Source organism: Podarcis tiliguerta (genome assembly GCF_965153285.1).
Source record: "Podarcis tiliguerta genome assembly, chromosome: 6".
Lineage (NCBI taxonomy): Eukaryota > Metazoa > Chordata > Lepidosauria > Squamata > Lacertidae > Podarcis > Podarcis tiliguerta.
In genome coordinates, this window is record NC_139539.1 from 59,477,432 (window position 1) to 59,498,874 (window position 21,443).

Sequence of the window (21,443 nt, forward strand, 5' to 3'; positions counted from 1 at the left end):
ATCCAGAGCTCCTGCTAGCGTATTTGCATCATGCCAAGCTCTCCCCTTCATGCTCCTGATATGCCAGACCAATGGCTGTGACAGGAGGTCATGTAGGCAATGCAGCCCCTCCCACCACTGCTGGCTGAGAGATTCTCCAAGGGCACTCAGTACTTTATACACTACAATGCACATGTTCTCATGACATTGTACAGACTTCTCTGATCTGATCTGGTACCCTCCAGATGTTTTCAACTACAACTTCCATTACCCCACCCTCACCAGCCAGTATGGCATTGGCCACTGGTGGAAATTGTAGGTCAAAACATCTGGAGAGGACACAGTATATAAAATAGTTCAGCACAGGCCACTGGGTGATACATGACTAAATATGGGCCAGCCATATTCCAAGGCAAATGCACACATTAAATTTTTGATTTGCTTATAGGGAAAGAGAGTATGACTCAAAAAGGCTAGAACAATCTGTGGGGGGAAAGTACTGGGAACCAAGGTAGACATGATTAGAGCAATAATGTTAAAACAATAAGAGTTAAAACAATAATGTTTCTATTTTAGGTGCAGAGTGTTCACAAACGTCCTTATTCAAGTAATGTCTTTCCTTTTATGAAATGGAAGTAAAACTGCCAACACATTCCAGGAACTTCATAATGAGAACTGATGTCAACAACGGCTACAGGAGCTCATCAGCATCCAGAATCAGGTAAGGCATTCGCATTTTTGTCCCTACACCTCTTCAGTAGACTATTATAGCATGAAGATGTAAACAAACATAAATGTCAAACCCAGAAGCCAACATTAGCCTCGCCATCTGTGCAGTCAGAAATACTGCCTAACACCTGAGTAAACAGGCAAAACATAAATTCTTGGTTATGAAGAGGAACTAGTTTGTGTCAGCTTATTGGCAGATGAAAGACAAACGCATTATTTTAAACTCTGGCTTTTTATGGTGGAGAGGCGGAGAAAGCAAGCTTTGGAAGGTCAACCTATCTCCTTTCTGGCTATAAGGGATTTGTTGGCACTGCCCTCCTGATGAACAGGTTGCCAGTTCCTATTAAGAAAACAATGTTATGACCTTTCCTCAATAAGCCATATCAGGACATGGGAGATTGTGCCAGTCAAGCTTTCAAGTGCTTTTTCAAAGGAACATTGGCGAAGGTATCATTATTTTCACTGTAAAAATTGAAAGCCCATATAAAAGCAGAGAAACAGGACTAACGTGTAACAGGCAACAATGCTCCCAGGCAAGCTATATAAGAAGAAGAAGAAAGTGAAATTGATTCTTTTGAGTTAAATTCTTCTTGTTTCAGTTGCAGGGCCTATTCATACCAACATTTCCTACTACAAGAAAATCTGGCACACGCTCACCTATGTCTTTTTACAATCAACAGTGCATCCGCTGTCATACATCAGAAAATCCAGCTCTTAGGATACCACCGAAAATATGCATTTATGAAGGTATGCCAAAAGTTGGCTTTTGAACATCGCAGCAGATGCATACAACCCTACCAGTCTCACCAAGAGACAGAATACCTCTATTTTAAAATATTTTCTTTTGTAGCTACTACACACCCAAAGGTCACATGAACATGACCTCAGATAATGAGTTTTGCTCAACAATTCCTCTTAAATATTTTTTCTTCTGTTTCGATCTTTGACATTAGTCATTCTCTTGTTATGCGATTCCAACCACACCCTATTTTTGTTAACATTCTGTCAATGGACCATGGAGAATAGTTATAGCATCAATAACGTCTAACCACTTCTGGTGTTTATTATTATCAGTGAGCACAGGGAATATAATTTATCCCTACCAAATATTGTTTCAAATAGGATGTAAGTTTTGACAACGTTATGATTCTTGCTATGGAAAATAGTTTGTTATTTCTGCAAGTAACATCTTATTTTATACATGCTGCTCTTTATAGGGATATTTCAAACAATTGTTATTTGTTTGGTGCATTAACTTCCTGCAATACTATTAAGTATGCTTTGTGTTTCTGGCTAAACATCTAACTCAACAAAATTTTCAGAAACTACAGGAGACAAGGTGCCACCCTGCCAGCATACAATTGGGAAAACCGGTAAGGCACAACTTTAATCACTCTGTAAGAATACATATACCATAAAGCCTTCTGCGGCTCTATCCGTTTGAATCTCAGTACACACTCCGTACAGTGGTACCTTGGTTGTTGAATGGCTTGGCTCCTGAACGCAGCAAACCCGGAAGTAAGTGTTCCAGTTTGTGAACTTTTTTGGAAGCTGAACATCCAACGCGGCTTCCAATTGAGTGCAGGAAGCTCCTGCAGCCAATCGGAAGCTGCGCCTTGGTTTTCGAACGGTTCCAGGAGTCAAACAGACTCCCAGAACAGATTAAATTTGACAACCAAGGTACCACTGTACTGCAAAGAGCAGGGCAAAAATGCATTTAAATTGTAAGTTTAAACACAATTTAGCCTAGACATGAGAACAAGCTGCCTTGAAAGCTTAGTTCTCCTTTCTTGAAAAACCTGTTTTAAATGTCAAAGTATTTCTATATAGCATCCCTAGGGAGAAACTGGAGTAGTTGGAACTCCTTCAAGTTGTCCTCGTTGTACTGTTGCATTTATGAATGCAACAGTAAAATCAACTAGTCAAGGTACAGTCACCACAAGGTAAACAAGCTGTGCAAGAATTACAAAATAGAGAAGCAACGGCCATTAAGTTTGGAAATCTGCTAAGCTCCTAAGGCTGAAATCCTACACTTGCTTACCTGAGAGCAAGTCTTAAGACACTAAATAGGACTTATTTCAGAGGAGACATGCATTAGGGTTGAAGAGGGACACCTATCAGCTATAACCGTGCAATAGCCTAGCACTGGAGGTCATGTTGACAGCCAAGATCATGCTGAACTTTAACTGACAACTGATTCCAACTTATTTTCCCCACACATGTATTAGGCAATGGGCACCAGAAGATGGAATGGTGTGGCAGAGCTGTGGAGCCACCCCACTAACACCAGTCACTACAGCCTACATGGATGTGGACAGGGGAGCAACGACATCAGGGCTGTGCAGGCACACCAGATTGGCTGTGTGTGTTTTTCTACAGCTGTATTAAAATAACTGGGAAAGAGCTCCATCAGCTGCACCAGAACAAAGAGCCACTCATCATGACTACCTTTGGCATATTCCAGCAATTGAAATAAACATTCTGCCTTCTTCAGCGGTTCACACCTCTTATGAGGAAACTGCCATCCTAAAGATATACATATATTATATCTATATAAATGTGCACACAGCCCTTAACTAAAGTAAGATACCAGCTTGATAGATTGAGTTTATATAAACTATTATCCTTCACCCGGCTCCGTTGGGAAATGTGCACAGGTAGAGTTAAGGTTGTCAGTGCTTGCATTATAAAACCCTGTCTCAAATGTTTATAACTGGACTGTTACAAGGACGCTCAAGCGTTTTGTCTTTAAGGCTCTGTTATTCTTCACTGTTATGTCCCCTTACTAGCTTGGAAATAAAACTCTGCTTCCTATCGACTTTGTCCTTCCCTGGATGTCAAACACAGTATTTTGCAGTATTTTAGTGCTTCCTTCAGCCAGCCAACACTTGTTTCCATTTGCTCTCCTACCTGCACCTCTGCCGTATCATCTGCTACAACATGAGCAATGTGTTAGCTAAGCATGTCTATCTGTTATTCCATCCATACAACACTGTTGTATTTCCTAGTGCCGTTTCATTTTTAAAGTGTCTTGGGGTTTGATGCACAAGCTATTTTGTCAAGGCGGAACCAAACGTGCTGCAAGTGAATCAAAAGAACAGGTCTAAGAGCCTTTTGTTCTAAGAGCATCTCAAATGCTCCAACCTGCATTCTATTTTCAGTGGCTTTTATTCTGTGTGATCATTACTAATGCATTGTAGCAAAAAGGGGCATTCACAAAACACTGGAATCTGTGCCAAAAAAATTCAAGGGGGAAAAAAATCATTCTAAACCAAGCTTTTTTAAAAAATAAAATATTTATTTTTTTAAAAAAAATTGTCTTTACTTTTTTAATTTATACTTTATTCACAACTGAGATTTAAATCAAACTGAGTGTTTTCTTAAAGTATGTTTTAACTGCCCTGCAGCTTTCCAAGTTTCCAAATTACTATTACAAAAGTCCTGTATGGTGACGTCTACAGTGCGTTATCTTTGATGGAATTTGCACATATCACAAAATCTCCAATATCTAATAACAAACTCTTACTGAAAATGCAAGTATCATCAAACAGTATGTATGAGCATAAGGAACTGCCCTATACGGCAGGGGTCAGCAGCCTTTTTCACCGTGGGCCGGTCCACTGTCCCTCAGACCTTGTGGTGGGCCGGACTATATTTGGGGAGAGGGGGAAATGAACGAATTCCTATGCCCCACAAATAACCCAGAGATGCTTTTTAAATAAAAGGACACATTCTACTCATGTAAAAACACGCTGATTCCCGGACCGTCTGTGGGCCAGATTGAGAAGGCGATTGGGCCGCATCTGGCCCATGGGCCTTGCGTTGCCTACCCCTGCTATACGGAGTTGGGTTATGCGACTATCTATTCTATTCTAATCCTATGGTGATTGGCAACAGCTCTCTAAAGGTGCCAGGAGAAAGTATTTTCTAGTTCTTCAACCAGAAATCCTTTGAATTTGAAATGCCAAGGATTAAACAGCTAATTGTGAAAGCACCTAAGTGTGTTTTACCCATACAAGGGACCTGTGCTGACACAGAAAAAGAACAAAATTTGGGAGTGGAAATCTTTCTATTTACCAGTGGCTTTCAAACCCCTGAAATCATGTTTCGTTCTCTATTAAAGAACAATAGCAAACATGCCAGTCAAAGAGAGATAACAACAATGGGTGCTTGACCTACTTGGCTCAATCACCAAGACAGCATTTGTACTACCAAGCAAAGGAGGGAGGGGGAAAATCTAAGGCATTAGATGAAGAAGATCAAAGTCTGCACTACTATATTCAAAGACAGATAAAGTTCTTAAGCAACGAAGACAGACAGTAAATTTAACCCCACAGCTGCTGGCTACTCATACATTTACAGGAAGGCAAATCAAATTTCAGGGGTTTACTTAAGTGGCCATGTAGCCAAGGCTTGAAAGACATTTGTGCCTATATTATCCGCATAACATTGATAAATGTAAGATATTCAGCTGCTTCCAAATGGGAAAAGGTGTAGCCTTTGAAGCTCTCCCTGGTAAACTCATAGGAGTTACTGTGAAGAAAGGAAACTGGTAACTTATAAGAACCACACTACAGTGGGGCTGTGGGGATTAACACACAAGAAAAAACATTAATAACTGCTGTTAATATACAGAAGAATGTTCCTGGGTTTGGTGGGATTTCCTGATGCTTTGGTAAATGATGCTAAGAACACCTTTTACTGCAGGCTTTTTCTAAGAAAACAAAATGACAGCGGGGAATATGGTAAATTTAAGTTGATGAACATCCATTTTCCCTGCCAGAATTCTCGCTTTTTAACTGGATTTGTTTTTCTTAAAGGCATAGATTCCATTCTCCCTAGAGAAATAAGGGAATCCGAGTTTTTCTACTGAGACTCTGGCCTTGCCTGCACTAAAACAGTAGGACTGAGAAACAAGACAAGTATATTTGTAATTTTATTTATTAATCACTTCATAAAAAAATTATCTTAGGCAACATACAGATCAAAATACAGGCAGGGACCATTTTAGGCATGTCCAATTGATGTGCGATTGCTAACACACAGGTCCTTTTGGACATGAAAGAGAGGTTAATGGGGGTGCTTAGACATGCTCCACCAATATGCATGGGGCAGGAACAGAACCCACACATGAAATGGTCACTACCTGTTCAGTAAATTCAGCATTATAATCTTAAACAACCCAAGCAATGCAACATAAGAAAAAACAAAACACATAAATGAGCCAAAGACCATCACAAAACTAAAAACCGCACAGCCACTATTAACCACAAGGCAATAATGCTAGTAACTTTTCACTTGGGGACTGTTGAAATTCCTCCTCCAGGTCTCCATAAGTATTTCTGGAAGGATGACAGCATTAGACTTAGGCATGTGACAGATCAGGCTTCTCCAACCTGATGCCCTCCACATTGTTAAAAAACAGCAATTCCCATCTCCCCTGGCCGCTTGTCATGATGGATGGGGTTCAGCTGAATTAAAGTCCAGGTTGGGAAGGTCGACATACAGTGTTGAACTTCAATGGAGAGGAAGATCAGGGTTGCATTCCTGCATATCCATGACACACACTAGTTGACTCTGAGTCAGTCACTATCTCACATGATTGAGCCCTTTGGAAGGCAGCATGGAAGAAAAATGTAACCAGTCATCATTCTCTGGACTGCACATTTAGCAGGAATTTGCCAACCAAACAAGCCATGGAAGTATTGATTGAGGTCTAGGTAAAGGTAAAAGTACCCCTGCCCGTACGGGCCAGTCGTGTCCGACTCTAGGGTTGTGTGCTCATCTCGCTCTAGAGGCCGTGAGCCGGCGCCGTCCGAAGACACTTCTGGGTCACGTGGCCAGCGTGATGAAGCTGCAGCTGGCGAGCCAGCACCAGCGCAGCACACGGAAACGCCGTTTACCTTCCCGCTATAAAGCGGTCCCTATTTATCTACTTGCACTTAAAGAGTGCTTTCGAACTGATAGGTGGGCAGGAGCTGGAACCGAACGACGGGAGCTCACCCTGTCGCGGGGATTCGAACTGCCGACCATACGATCAGACCATAGGCACTGAGGTTTTACCCACAGCGCCACCCGCATCCCTTGATTGAGGTCTAGAAGACTCCAATTCAGTGTGTTATCAAAGCACTTTAATTTTTATTCTGAGCAGCCAACTCATAATTTCGTGCCTTTAGGTTTAACAGTGCTAGTTTCTTGGCAATTTAAAATGGTTGAAGAACTCAGCTGATGAGAAAAGGCTGTCACAATTCCAAAATTCTGAGGCTTTTTTTTCCTTCTGAAAATAAAATGTCAAGCAAGGCACAGAGGGAGACAGCCGCGGAGGGAGAAACCTGTTCTAGGAGCTGGAAGGAAACTTAGTACGAAGAAGAAAAGAAAATATGCCTCCTATTTTTCTCTGGTAGCTCAGGAATGAGGATGCTTGCCTAAAGGTGAAATTAACCGACCTGCTTGTATGTAATGCACACACACACACATTGAATATATAACTAATCAGCAAAGATTAAATATGCAGATTGGCTGCATCCTATCTTTCAGCAGTGTTTTGAATGGCAATTTTACAGAGATGGCCGCCAAGAGTGTGTTCATAAGAAAGAAGCCTATTTGAATTTAGTGATGCATTTAAACTGGAACTATCTTATACAGATGTGTCTAAGCTGAATGCAAAAAAATATTTTACATCAGTGCTGAAAGATCTAGTCCTGATAAGTGCCTTTGTTATTTAATTAATTAATGACCAATCAGCAATGCTTGCATCTCCACAGGTTGCGCTTGATGCAGAAATGCCTAGGGATGTGATCGCTATCTGTCTTGCAGACTTAACTGGGTCTCAAAGTCTCTCTCATCCAGTCAACTGTTCCTTTCTCTATTAGTATAGCTGGTGGAGGTGTATAGAAAGTAGAGCGCGGATACTTTTTCTAGACGGTGCCACAAGATGGCAGAATGAATTCTCACCAGCCCTCTTGATAAATCTTGCTCTAATTCTAGTGCCCCATTGGGCAATGGCAAACGTTCAAAGAAATGTCTCAGAAATGAAAGGAAAGAGTAAGAGTCGTTGACCTTTTCATATTTAAATGAAACAAGATTTAACAAATGCACTACCTTTTATTTAATTTCAACATGACTTTTACATTACCTGTCAGGTGATTTGCAGTCTAGCGTATCACTGCATAGTCAGATAATTCATTAGAGTTACTGCCCTGTCATAGATTGCACGAACTGAGCGTGAATACACAACACAATTGCCAATAATTAAAGGTACTCAGCGTGGGGAGGCAACGGGCTGCAATGAATAACCCTTATGCTGCATTGCTGCCACCTCGTTCATTGGGAATACTTGTAAGTGGGAGTATTCAATACGTGAACTACAACCTATAACAGCTTGGGATGAGTTTAACAACACTGTTTTCCATTCTCCTAAATCCTCCTTGGCTCTACCTTAATATTTATTGCTGAATATCTCAACAAGAAATGTCAGGGGTACATTAGCTATCTCCTTCTGTTAATTTTCTGAGGAAGTGAGGCAGCAAACCAACAGTGCTCCCATTCTGGAAACTAGCAACACTCTCTTGAATATGCAGCTATTTTTAATTTTTAAAATACATCTCCAACTCTTCCGCACAGCCAATCCTGTTTAATCTAAAGTTAGTTTGGAACATCTTGAAGAATCAGCTGCTTGTTTTTAATCTTTTTAGATTAATAACATCCAAGAAACATATACCTATTGTGAAATTTGTGTAGGGATAATTACACAATCAAAAGTTGTTTCCAATATCTTAAATAATCAGTAATCTTTCAGGACTTTAGAAGAGACTGATGTCATGCATGGGGATTGATAAGGGATTCAGTGTTGTGGCTCACATACTTCCAATTGTGCAAAGCAGCTTTTCCCTTCTCTCCTCTTGAGCTCCCAGCGCATCCTCAAGATTTGCTATAGAGGGCCAGGAAACCCTCTAGAACAGATTTTGGTGCACACTGGGAAAGCTTATGAAAGAGAAGTCTCATTGTGCAAGCAGAACTCCGCTCATGTGATGCTGGATACATCCCTAAGTTTGTAGCCACAAAAATATAGCAAAAACACTTAACTAAGGAAGGGAAGCATCCAGAATTAAGAGAGAGGAAGTCCAACAGGATTTTACCTGCTACTTCTTCCCACTGCAGTCCCTGCAGCTCTCCAAAATTCCGCTGCAGCAGAATTTTGCATGCAGTAGCAGGAGGAGGGGAATGCCAGAATACAGGGGAGATGCCTTAGAATCTTAGACTTTGCAGAGTTGGAAGGGACCACGAGGGTCAAGTCCAATGCAGAGATATTTTGCCCAGCCTGGGCCTCAAGCCAATGACCCAGAGATTAAAGACTCATGCTCTACCAACTGAGCTACCCCAGCTGTCTTGAATATGCAGAAGGAACCGTTGAATACAACCCTTTATATGTATCTCTTAAAATAGAGCTTTACCTGGCCAATTTTGTATTCTGGACAGTATCCAAGTCTGCAGCCGAGCAAATCCCACACCCTACTGCAAGTAGCTGCATCTGGGCAAAAATCCATATTGCTCACCCTAGTTATGCTGCTGTTCCCGGGGATGCTACATACACGAAATCTGGCACAAGAACTCACACATCCCAATCTCCTTTGTGTAATTAATAATACATCCAGGCACATTCGTTTCCTAGACATGCCCACCACCTTTGAAGACGAAATTAAGAAACTGGGTACAGATTCGCTCCTTTAAGGCACTCAGAAAAGGGCCAAACCTCCTTGCCAATTCCAAGGATTGCAAAAGGGTATGCCCTCGGGTTTTCTTGGACATGCGCTTCACACTTGAAGACAGAATTGGGTATCCACACATTCAGCATCCGTAGCTAAGAGTGCAATCTAGAAACCAGCAAGCATGCTTGCTCTTACGTATAGGAAAGCCAGATTAAAGCGGTTTGTGTTCTGCACCAGTTCAGCTTTCTTATGAATATAAAAAATTACTTACAGTTGTATGATGGGAAATGCTGCCTCCAATATTAAGGTTCTTGAGAAGCTGCGGTGATCCACCATATTGTCCTGAAATCTGCTTCCGGACCTCAGCTGCCACAGTTCTAGAATGAAAAGGTAATTTACTCAAATATGATAGGACACTGCTTTTAGTGACAGCATTTTAAAAAATGCCAATATTTACAGAGCATCAGGGCTCCATCCATGATACATTGCCATGTAGCCTATGCATGTATTAGATTGTATGTATGCAAGTCAAATTCCATTATTTATTTATTTTGTTAATTTAGTCTTTAAAAGTTTTACATTATCAACTGAACTACATGAACCTGTATCAACCCCCAAAAACTCAGTTTATACCAAGAAGTTAATATGGAAGAAATTAGAGAGGAAAAACAGATGGGGAACAGAAATGTTCTGCTATATTCATTTAAATTTATCAAGTCTTGAATCATATTAAATGACAGTGCAGCCAGTTTTTCTTTGGTTTAGTTTCTGTTTGTTTTAAAACAATCAGAGTAGCAACCGGAGAGCCCAGCCCATTCTTGTCCTATAGACCTTCCCACTTCTGAAGCTTCCAAGGAGCAACAAGCAATATAGTGAGAGAAATCCTAACTCCCTTTTCCTGATGGAAGGGCTTTGGAAAGAGTTGGAACCACTGTCACATCTGTTCATGGTGGCTGGAAGGCAGGATGAACCCTGATCCCCAGTGCTATTACAATGGTAGCAAGACTGGCTTAACTCTACCGCGTCTCTCAAAATGTCCCATTTTCAGGGCTTTCCATTGGCTTCCACACTCACATTTAGTGGACAACAGAAGGCCAGCTAAGAGAGCTGGGATGAGGGACACCTCTGCCTAATTCAAACCTCCTCCCAAACTGACGTGGTGGAGGTGGGGTGGATTGTTCTTTACAAATTTTCACTTTACCTCATGATTCAGAAAGTAATTTACAGTGGTGCCTCGCAAGACGAAATTAATTCGTTCTGTGAGTTTTTTCGTCTTGTGAAGCACCACTGTGTATTGATGGTCTCCCATAGGAATGCACTGGCGGTTTTAAAAAAAAGGCGCAAGATGTTTTCATCTTGCGAAGCAAGCCCATAGGGAAATCTGTCTTGCGAAGCAACTCAGAAAACAAAAAACTCTTTTGTCTTGCGAGGCATTCGTCTTGCGAGGCATTCGTCTTGCGAGGTACCACTGTACTTCTGAATGCTAAAGTATTACCTTTCATTAATAACAAGAAGGCAAGGATTATGCTCTTGTTCATGAAATAAATATATGCACTGCAAACTTGCCCTTCTTCTATAGTTTGACCCAAAGCCCTCACTCAGAAAATGTCTGACTACGCAAAGCCCTATGCAGAAACAAGACTCTAGGCATAAGCCTACGAAGGATTAGTCACCAAGTGACACGGGTCCATAAATTCTTGCACTGCCTCTCCAAACCATCGCTGCTTTAAATCTTAATAATCAGCATACAGACTGCCAGAGTTTGATAGCCTCTTCAGAGTCCATCAGATGTTTGAGAGGAGGCTTTAAAAGCCTTTAAAGCATGAAATTGACAACACCTTCATCACAGGGATCATCAAAGAAGCCAGCAATGTAAAAGAAATGCTAGGCCAGCAATGGAGGTAATTGTTTGCCAGAAAGAGAATAGACATGAGTGAGTACAGGAGATAAACTGGTAAGAGTAAGAAGTATGTTCATAACACAAGAACTCCCGGTTATCCATTGAAATTGGCAGGAGATGCAGGACTGACAAACAGGAGCAATATTTCATTAAAAGCATATTTAAATGTGTAAAATTCATTGTTACAGGATGTCCCTAAAGCTCTTAAACTCAGATGGGTTTAAAATAGGATTTGACAAATCCCTGACTGTGCAGATGGTGGCTGACTGGAGTTAGAGTTCAACATCTGGAGGGCCATAGGTCCCCCATCACTGGTTGTTGTGTGGATAATGACTGCATGTTTGAGAAGCACTCTGAACACTTGAAAGAGCTATACAGGAGTTCAGGGTTGTTATTATTACGGAGCTATCAGTGGCTATTTCCCCACAGTAACCAAGAAGAACTTCCAAGTTTCAAAGATGGGGTACAGACACAAGAGCAGGGAAGACTGCTGTCTTCACACCCTATATGCAAGCTTCCTGGAGACATCTGATCTGTGGGAAAACAGGATGATGACTAAGATGGGACACAAGGGATCTTCTTGTGTTCATTATTGCTGTGTCCTCATAGGGAGGGCAGATGTTTCCTTAGCCCCCTGAATAGAACTGCCTGCAACAGCATTGTATTTAGTAACTATAAGGAGTAGATTTTGGTTCATCCAACTCTCCCTATCATATGTTAGATCTTGTTCACAGGCAGACCTCCTTTTCTTTAATAAAGCCTGGCTGTAAACTGAAATTCCATGTATTAAGCCGTGAAGAAAGGTGGTGGCCAATTCTTCTGTATTATTCCTTTAGGTAAGATGGAGAAACTTCAGCCTCCAGGTGTTGAACTACAATGCCCAACAGTCCCAGCCAGCATCACCAATGGTCAGAGATAATGGAAGTTGTGGTCCAACAACATCTGGAGGGCTGTTGGTTCCCCATTCCTGCTCATATACTAAACTGGGCTTCAGACGAAAAGAGAGCTCACTAGCTATGCATTTGGTTGAGACCGCCTCTCATTTTTGCAGTTCAAGGAAGTCAGCAAAATAAATGGCTTTCTCTCTCATTTTGTGTTATGTCATGCCCCCTCACAGCAGCGATTTCATGTTGGGCCACAACCACCCCCCATCCCAGCAGCAGGTATTTTGTGACTGGTACCCTTAGCACTCTCTCAAAATTCAAAATGTGCCCACTGGCCCAAAAAGGTGGGCAACTCCTGAATGAGTTAACTTTACAGCCATAAGAAGAGATGATTTGCCTTAAAAGCACTTTGAGTCTATTAATGGAACATGTGTAACCTTTTCTTGTGGGATGCATATATTCATTTCTAGGAATTCACTGGCAGCAGGGGAAAAAATAAAGCCTCTGGAATTTGTCTACAAATTGTTACCAGGATGCAACCACAATCCTCCACCAAGAGAAAACGTAGCTTCTAATATTATCAAAGGATGGAACTGTTTATGTTGCCAAGGGATATGGAATTAGTTTTCAAAGACTGTCACAAAGGAGAAAAATAATTAACCAAATATTCTACCACATTTGTGATTCAATGAGATCATTATATGCAGAGAGGGTTTTTTTTTTCTGAAACAAAGGTTCATTGACAGTATATGAAAAGTCCAGACCAAAAAAGACCAAATGTAAATTTTGGAAACTGCTTTTGAAAGTCTGCAACTGCAGACTTTCAGTGTTTTTAAAAATGAAAAGTGTTTAAAAAGGACACCCCTATTGTCCTTATATGAATAATTCAAGTATGTGCACTATGTTTAAAATTATGATTACAGTGGTACCTTGGTACTCAAACGCCTTGGTACTCAAACAACTTGGAACCCAAACACTGCAAACCCAGAAGTAAGTGTTCCTGTTCGTGAACATTTTTCAGAAGCCGAATGTGCTCAGTTTTGAATGTTACGTTGAGATCTGTTTGTTTTTACTATTTATTTTGTGCTGGGGGGGGGGGTTCATTGCGGGTTGTTTTGTTTTGTGACTATTTGGAACCCAGTTCAGCTACTGATTGACTGTGTGACTGTAGTACATTATTGTTTTCATTTGATGGATCAGTGGTCTCATTAGATAGTAAAATTCATGTTAGATTGCTGTTTTATGGGTTGTTTTTAAAAGTTTGGAACGGATTAATCCATTTTGCATTACTTTCTATGGGAAAGCGCAGCTTGGTTTTGGAACACTTCAGTTTTGGAATGGACTTCCGGAACAGATTAAGTTTGGGAACCAAGGTACCACTGTATATTGTTTTCCAGGGACAGCCAATAGTGCCCTCCACATGTTACAGACTACACTCCTCATCATTCCTATTCTATAGCACCCAACTATAAGCTGTTTCTTGTGAAAAGCTCTGACAATGTTGGCCCAATCTGCACCAGCAATATTTTTGCCAAAATACCATCCTCCATTCCTCAGTTTTACTCAAAGTCACCCCGACTGAGCTAAAGACACCCATAAGACCTTTGGATTTCTTACCTAGTGTTTTCCAAATTACATTTTCCATATATCGGCAGGCACAGATGTGGCTTTCAAAAGTATGACCAAGTTTTTTAAAAGTTATGTGAAAAGTAGCTCTTAAGAAGTAAAAAAGAAATGTAATAAAGCACTCCTTTTGGTAACATCAGCTGAGCAAGTGGCCAAAAAGAAAAGCAATTCAGGCTTTGTACCGAGCCAACACATAACCAGTTGCAGACTGCAGTGAATCCTTACCACCGCTAAAAATCATTGTGAATTTTGCTACTTTCCATAAGAACCAAGAAAGACAACGTGACAGAAATGCTTTGCATTTTGAACTGTTGTTCAAACCCATTAAAACTGGATTCTGGTAAGAATCTAATTTTACTACCGAGAATATCTAAGTATTTTGTGGAATGGTTTAATTGTACAACATGAGCAGCTGTTCACAGCGTGAAGAAAACCAGAAGCTATAAATGGCTTGCATGGGGCCTAAGACTTAAACTTTCAACTTCTGAGATATCAATATTTCAAGAACAATGAAAACTTTTCATGGCTTCTAAATGATTGTTTTTAAAACAAAAACAAAAAAACTTGAATAAACAGTTTTCACCAGGAGTCTCAAAGATGTTTTAAGGCACCATATGTAAGAGGGGGATTCAGTGTTGGGACAGAAATCTGTACGTTGGTGGAATCAGGCTTTTAGCGCAGCACCCTCCTATTAGGGCCTACTGAAAACCTTTCTTTTTCAAGAAGCCTTCTATAAAGAAGTTCTTATCCCAGTCTGCATCTGAATTGGATTTGAAAATGCTTTATACTGTATATGTCTTTACTACGTATTGATGTATTTTAATTATTAAACACTTCAGGGTGTTTTCATGGGAAGCAATTCATAAATAAATAAAAAAATGCATAAAAATAAATTCCAAAATTGGTTGTAGGGCCTTCTCCCTGCTGATACATCACCACTTCTTATGGATATACCTGAATATATTTCTCTTATTGCTGCTGTTGCAAAAAAAATAAGGAATACACAGGGATCAAATACAGACAGTTCATCACTTCTGGTCTCTTCCAGCATTTTCCCTTTCCCTATAAGCAAAGTTAAGGACAAGAAAGGTTGACACTCTTCTTCTCCCCCCCCCCCCATTTTTCCTTTGGAGTGGTCCTCTGCCATGAATAGATTCAGTCACTGCTGCCAGAGCTTGCCATTCACAAGGGGTGAAAGTAACATTCTTCTGGCTCCTGCCTTCTGAATAGCTACAATTGAAGGGGCCAATGTCAATCTGATGCAGCCACTACTTAAGAGAAGTAGTCAAGAGCGTTAGCAAGAGCACTTGATCAATCACTCAGTGTTCTAATAAGCAAAATGGATTCTTTTCGTTCCCCTGGTGAGGGGTGAAATAAAGTTGCATCACTGCAAACATATTAATTGATTTCAATGGGACTTTCTCTTCGGTATGCATGCTTAGAATTGCAACCTGTGATCCCCAGATTCTCAGACACAGTTATTTCTAGTTGTTGGGGAAGGTGAGGAAGAGAGATTAATAATAATAAGTTGCTTGGGAGCCTAAGTGGAAATCTATTTAATTTCAAATGGAACTCACTTGCCTTAACTGTAGAGTTGCTCCCATGGCAAAATGCACAAGGAAGGAAGGTTTTCTTAACTGCATCCTGCCCCCAATCCTTTATCACTATCTGTCTCTCTAATAGGGAACTCAGCTGGGGAGTGTTGTAGCCCAAAGACTATGAGAAACAAGAGATAGATTTTTAAAAAATGCTCGGGGGAACCTAACAGTCTGCAGGAATACAGAAATATTTAGTAAAAGAAAGTAAGTCTAGGGGGGAAATTGGGACAACATTCCCCCCCCCCCCCAAAAAAAGCAGCCCAAAGAGAAATGAGCATGCTCAGTAGCCACAGAATATCTGAGGAATGGGTGGAATAGATGTTTTGGAAGAGGGCATGGTGAACTGGAACAAGTAGAATTTACTCTGCAACATTTTGTTACTGGTCCTACATGTAACAGGCATCCCCAAACTCGGCCCTCCAGCGGTTCTGTGACTACAATTCCCATCATCCCTGACCACTGGCCCTGTTAGCTAGGGATGGTGGGAGTTGTAGTCCCAAAACAGCTGGAGGGCCGAGTTTGGGGGTGTCTGAATAATATCTAGCAGGGTGGGGAAAGCTAAGGGAGCAGTGAACAATATCATAACCCTTTAATCTGGAATTATTACTACTTCCTTGGTCATGAACTGAAAGCCAGTAATGTAGATTAGCATCACCTACCCAAACATACATGCATGTAGGGAGGACTATTATCCTTAAAATCTCCCCATTACTCAATTTACAGCTGTAATCTAGGCCACATGCGCTCTATTCATTTAACACAGGGAACTCTGAGAATTGTACCTCTGTAAAAGGAAGAAGGGTCTCTGCTAAGGGTTCTGAGAATTGTTCTGAGAATTCCCAGGAGAAGCCAGGACTGTTAAAGTGGTATGATGCCGCTTTTAAATGTGGTCTAAAACACACTTAGTAGAGAGAAAGGGATTCACCTCTGAGTAAACATGCAAAGGAATGCACTGTAAATGTGTGCCAGTAGTTCAAAGAAGCACAGATGGAACAGCTCTAAAGTTACTGAGGCAGCACTGTGTATAGGTGGAGTAGTGAACTTCAGCATACAGAATATGGCAATGGCTCCTCTACTCCATATACAGTGGTACCTCGGGTTAAGTACTTAATTTGTTCCGGAGGTCCATACGTAACCTGAAACTGTTCTTAACCTGAAGCACCCCTTTAGCTAATGGGGCCTCCTGCTGCCGCCGCGCCGCCAGAGCCCAATTTCTGTTCTTATCCTGAAGCAAAGTTCTTAACTTGAAGCACTATTTCTAGGTTAGCAGAGTGTGTAACCTGAAGCGTATGTAACCTGAAGCGTTTGTAACCCAAGGTACCACTGTAAATCCCCACCCCAATATACTGCTCATTGCAACACTTTCCTTGGACTAATAATCTAACTTGCAAACTGGACTTCACTAAGTATAACTAAGATGGTACCAACAGACACCTCAGATATATAGAAAGTATTTCCTCATAAAAGAGAAAGTGAAGAATATACAAACTCTTAACCATCTTGCAGGGAAGCTAGCAGGAAATCAAGACCTTGACACATTTATAGTCCTTCCAGTTGCTGTGAAGAAAGAACTTAAGGAAAGGGACACTACAATTCCGGGGCAGGTTGACAGTTGAAAGACAGCAAAGAATTTCAGAGGGTTTTGCATCCCCTGAACATCAGACCTGAGTACTGCTCTCCACCTTATTCCGTGGAATGAGAGATGCTTACCATGCTGTATAGCAGACAAGAAAACATCATTGTGTGTTCTGCACATGACCAAGAACCCATCCCAGATCCCCCTTTGTGTATAATGCACGCATCACCAGCTCCCTCAGGCACATACATCACAACCTTGAAGGCAAAGCCGCGGCGCACCTCACCAGATCACAGCACAGTAGGCAGCTTAGAAACACTGAGAAACACAGAGCATAGGCATAAGGACAAGTGGGAGTAAAATACACCAGCCTGCTACACGATTCCGGAGAACAATGCATGACAAAAGGGGCCTGCACACAATCGTCGCCGAATGCAAAGATAAAAAGGGGGGAAAGGACAATGCATGCACGGCAGCTTTTAAGCCAGCGCATAAACGATCGGCATGCTTGGGGTTTGCTCCCGTGCACTTGCAAGCGGCTCACAAAGCACGGCGCAATCACACAATGCAGCCACCTCCCTCCGACGCAGAACCCAGAGTATGGCAAAGCCCTGGGACGGCCCTCGCTCGCTTTTTCCGCCAGATCGAGGAGAAACCCCACCAGGCGCCCCGCCCACCCGCCGGGTGCTCGGCAGACAGAAGGTGCCTGCAGATCGGGGTCACGCAGAGAGCGCAACGCCCTTTGCGATAACACGCGAGCGCACAATGCTCCCCGCCCCCGGGCAACGCGGGGCACCCGAGGACCGAGAGGGTGTGACTCCTGGCAGGACCAGGGCCAGCCAGGAGCGCGCAGCAGCAGCACCCGCCGGGCGAGCCCTTCCCCGCCCCAAGCGCACCCCGGCCACCCGCAGGCTGCCTCGGAGAGAGGCGCGCGGAGACAGGCGGCATCTTAGGCCCCTGGCGCTTCGCCGGCAGAACCCAAGTTGCAGCTCCTCCGGCAGCAAAGCCCGCGGGGCCCGCAGCTTGGTCGCGCCGCCCGCCTTACCTGCTGATCTTCTGCGCGAAGGCGCGGCGCTCGGCCATGGCTGCTTAGGATCGACAAAAGCAAAAGCGCTTCCAGCTTCCCTCGCCGCCGCCGCCGCCGCTGGAGAACAAGTCAAAGGAGCCAGGAATGGGCGCCGTAATGCTCAGGAGCGCCGCGCAGCCACACGGCGTTGCGCGTCCCCGCCCGCCGGCGCAAGGCCTCCCTTTCCAAGGAAAAAAAGGGAGAGTGCGCTTCTCGTCGCGTATATATGGCCCTGCCAAGGCAAACGGGAGGAGGAGAGGCTGAGGAGGGGTGGTCCCGCTCGCCCCCAAATCTCTCGCGGGCGGGGGGAGGGGCTGGGATCCGGGCTCATCCCGCCTCGCGGAGGGGACGAGTCATCGAGGGGAAGGGAGGGCGCGCCTCCGCCCAGCTCCAGGGAAAGAGATGGGGCAAAGGGCGGGGGCAGAGCCGTGATTCCACTTCCCAAAGCTGGGAGCCTCCCTCTTGAATTCCTGGCCGGGCTTTCGGGCTCCTGCTCCGCCCACAAGGAAGACGGAGGGAGGAAGAGATCCAGGTTTGTGGGGTTGTGGGAACCCGCGTCCAAAAAGAACCTGCGGAGGCGTGGAAGGAGGATTGAGGGGGGATACCATCTTCCCCCCGTCGCCCGTCATTAAAACTGAAATGGTTGGTGCCTGGCGAGTCTGGTGTTATTTTTACTAGTTGCACGCTATCTCAGGTTTGGGGGTTTTAAGGCTGGAAACTTTAAAACAAGCAGGAATACTGAAGTTTCGTTGGTTGTCTTTTCGCCACGTTCTAAGCTGCGCCTCTTTTCGGAAGGGGCTTAGGTTTTGTGTCATAAGGGCGAGTGCTGCATAATCATAATACAGAGGGGGGGAATTACCACGACGCACACTTCAAAATACCCTTCCCAGTTCCCTCGGCCACTTCCCCTTTCTCCGTAGCTTCGCTATTGACCCCACATGATAAACTTCTACTTGTTATTCCTGACTTTTCCCAAACCACCCACCGCCTGCTCCTTACATGGAATCGTAGAGTTGGAAGGGACCACTAGGGTCATCTAGTCCAACCCCCTAGCTCCCTTTCCTCGCCAGACTTTTCATGCTTTTCAAGCTTAGCCTACCATCGCTGAGGACCACATGAAGTGTTTGGTTACCATTACAGTACCTCTTTGCAGCCTCCCTTCAGTGACTGAAGTCTGATAGAACAGAAAGTGAAAGCTCTCCTCTATTCCACCGTGGTATTAACTGTCTTCACATCCTTGCCGTCTCCAGAAAGCTGCCCTAGATAACAGATAAGTTATTGTTATTAGGGTTATGTATTTATATTCCACCTTTCTTCCATTATGAAGCTCAAGGTGGTGTACATTGGGTTTCCAGGCAATTTCTGGTGCAGGCACTGATCAGACCCAGACCTGATTAGGGTCATTTTATTTTAAAATTATGTGATTTGAAGGGGGGAAACGGCCTTTATGTTCCACCATAAATATGACAAATACACGCTCTTCTTCATCACTATAAGGGAGAAAAAGGGAAATGGTAGGGGTTGTCCTGTCCCCAAAATCAATGCAAAGGAGTTATCACATTTACTGTCCATAAATCAGTGGTACAGTTAGGGAATTTGGCCTTAATGTTCTTTCTGGGTCCTTCTCTGGTAACACTTTACAGTGTGGTAAGCGAGCCATTTGGGAACCCCTTGCTTCCAGCTGTGCAGAAGGGGAGACAGGCGAGTACACTTGCACTGGACCTTGGAGGGCTAAGCCAGCTGGGGGCCTTGCCAAGGACTGGATGCTTTTTTGAGTTTATCACTTGAGTCCAACAGGACTCCCACCCTCAGCCTCAGACAAGCTCTGTACAGGCCTGCCCTGCTCATTCTGCTATGTTGGGGCCCTGTACATGTGTCCCAAAGTTCTGCCCTGGCTGGCAGCATCACTGGCATTATCTGAAATGTCGGAGAGCCCACTCCACTGAAACCACAGAAATTCAGTAGCTGCCAGCATGGGCATAGCCAAGGGGAGAGCCTTCTGCCAACCTCACAGTTGGAAAGCATGCCAGTGCAAGTAGATATATAGGTAAAACAATAGAAATACTTAAGTAACTGAACAATCAAGTCAGTTCTGCCCCCCCCCTAACAAAAGTCCTGCCCACCCCCAAAGTCCTGCCCACCCCCCAAAGTCCTGCCCACCCCCCATGGCTGCCACATACAAGGCTCAGGATATCCCTGGAAGTTTAGAATGGTCCTACAGTTTAAAAGGATGGCAAGTAGCTTCGCAGAACAGCAGAAGTGCCTTGTGTTGAATTTTGAGGAGTATCTGGAATTGGTCACCGCAAGAGAGAGGGTTATTGCCTGATCTTACATTATCTGGACAAACAATTGCAAAACGGGTATTCCTATATGTGACTTGTATGATTTGTTCAGCTTGTATAAGGTAGCTAGAGGTGCTTCTGATTGTAAAACAGAAGGTTACAATCTGCAGAAAACAACAGATTTTTATTCCATAATGTTATACCTATATGAAGTCCGTATAATAAACGCTAGGTCTCTGCAGTGTTACTTAGTTTATATATTTGATCTGGTAACAAATTTAAACTTTTTTTCATTAATTGTTAATTACTATTTTATATTCACATTGAAATATCTCACATTTAAAATGTCAGTGCTCAGTTTTCATTAATAAATTGCTTTGAAATGTTGCTTATCTCATTCCCTCTGCTTTGTCATATCCTGTCTTTATTGCTGGGTTTCAGTCCTGCTTTGATTTGACTTGGTATTAACAGCACACACTGAATAATTCCATTAAAGCAGACAGTATTTCACATGGGGATAAATGTCTGAAAAATTAAATTGCTAAAATATGTGGAGTTAGGGACAGGGCTGCCTTCGTTATTTGCTAGTATGAAGCACATATGATTTCAGTACTGTAATGCTGCCAACAATAAAACAAAAAACAGCTATTTCATGCAACACTGCAGTGACTCATTAACGTTGTGCTTATCAAGTATTTTGTCATATTTTGCTATGTATATATGAGTGTGCTGTCCCCACTCTGGGATCTTCTAAATAACCAATACTTTGGCCCATGTGGCCCATGTGAAAACTTAAAAGGCTAACCTTTTTTTCTTCTTAGGAAAGTGAAACAAAATTATGCTGTCAGCAGAAAAATGTGTATTGTTTGTGTAAGTGATCATAGGGTACAAAAATTAATAATCCACAGTCCTCATTTCTAACAAGCTCATCTGAGACCTGGTCTGCAACAGCCCTGTTTTCAGTCTATTGACTGCTGGATGATTTAGACTACAATCCTAAACACGTCTATATACATCTGGGAGAATTGATAAACTCAATGGGACTTTTGTTGTATAGGATTGCACTGTTTAGACTACAGTGCAGAATTTGAGGCC

The 21,443-nt window shown here is 42.8% G+C and overlaps 1 protein-coding gene and 1 long non-coding RNA gene across 13 annotated transcripts in view; one reads left to right on the forward strand and one right to left on the reverse strand.

The window, feature by feature from the left end:
- Window positions 1-21,443, reverse strand: part of DOCK7 (dedicator of cytokinesis 7) — a 119,601-nt gene that overhangs the window by 90,709 nt on the left and 7,449 nt on the right. For 4 of the 12 annotated variants that reach the window (XM_083447951.1, XM_083447957.1, XM_083447954.1 and 1 more), the window contains exons 1-2: window positions 18,046-19,555; window positions 9,688-9,793 (exon numbers count right to left, since the gene is read on the reverse strand). In XM_083447951.1, the coding sequence (XP_083304077.1) occupies window positions 9,688-9,793; window positions 18,046-18,083 (144 nt within the window). In that variant the 5' untranslated portion in view covers window positions 18,084-19,555. Of the gene's footprint in view, window positions 1-9,687; window positions 9,794-18,045; window positions 20,156-21,443 lie in introns of those variants that run through there. The other 8 variants (XM_083447960.1, XM_083447958.1, XM_083447956.1 and 5 more) reach the window with 5 other exon arrangements.
- On the forward strand, window positions 676-3,045 carry LOC310680992. The gene is made up of 3 exons (XR_014513052.1): window positions 676-700; window positions 2,031-2,081; window positions 2,937-3,045. It is a non-coding gene; the product is annotated as an uncharacterized lncRNA (long non-coding RNA).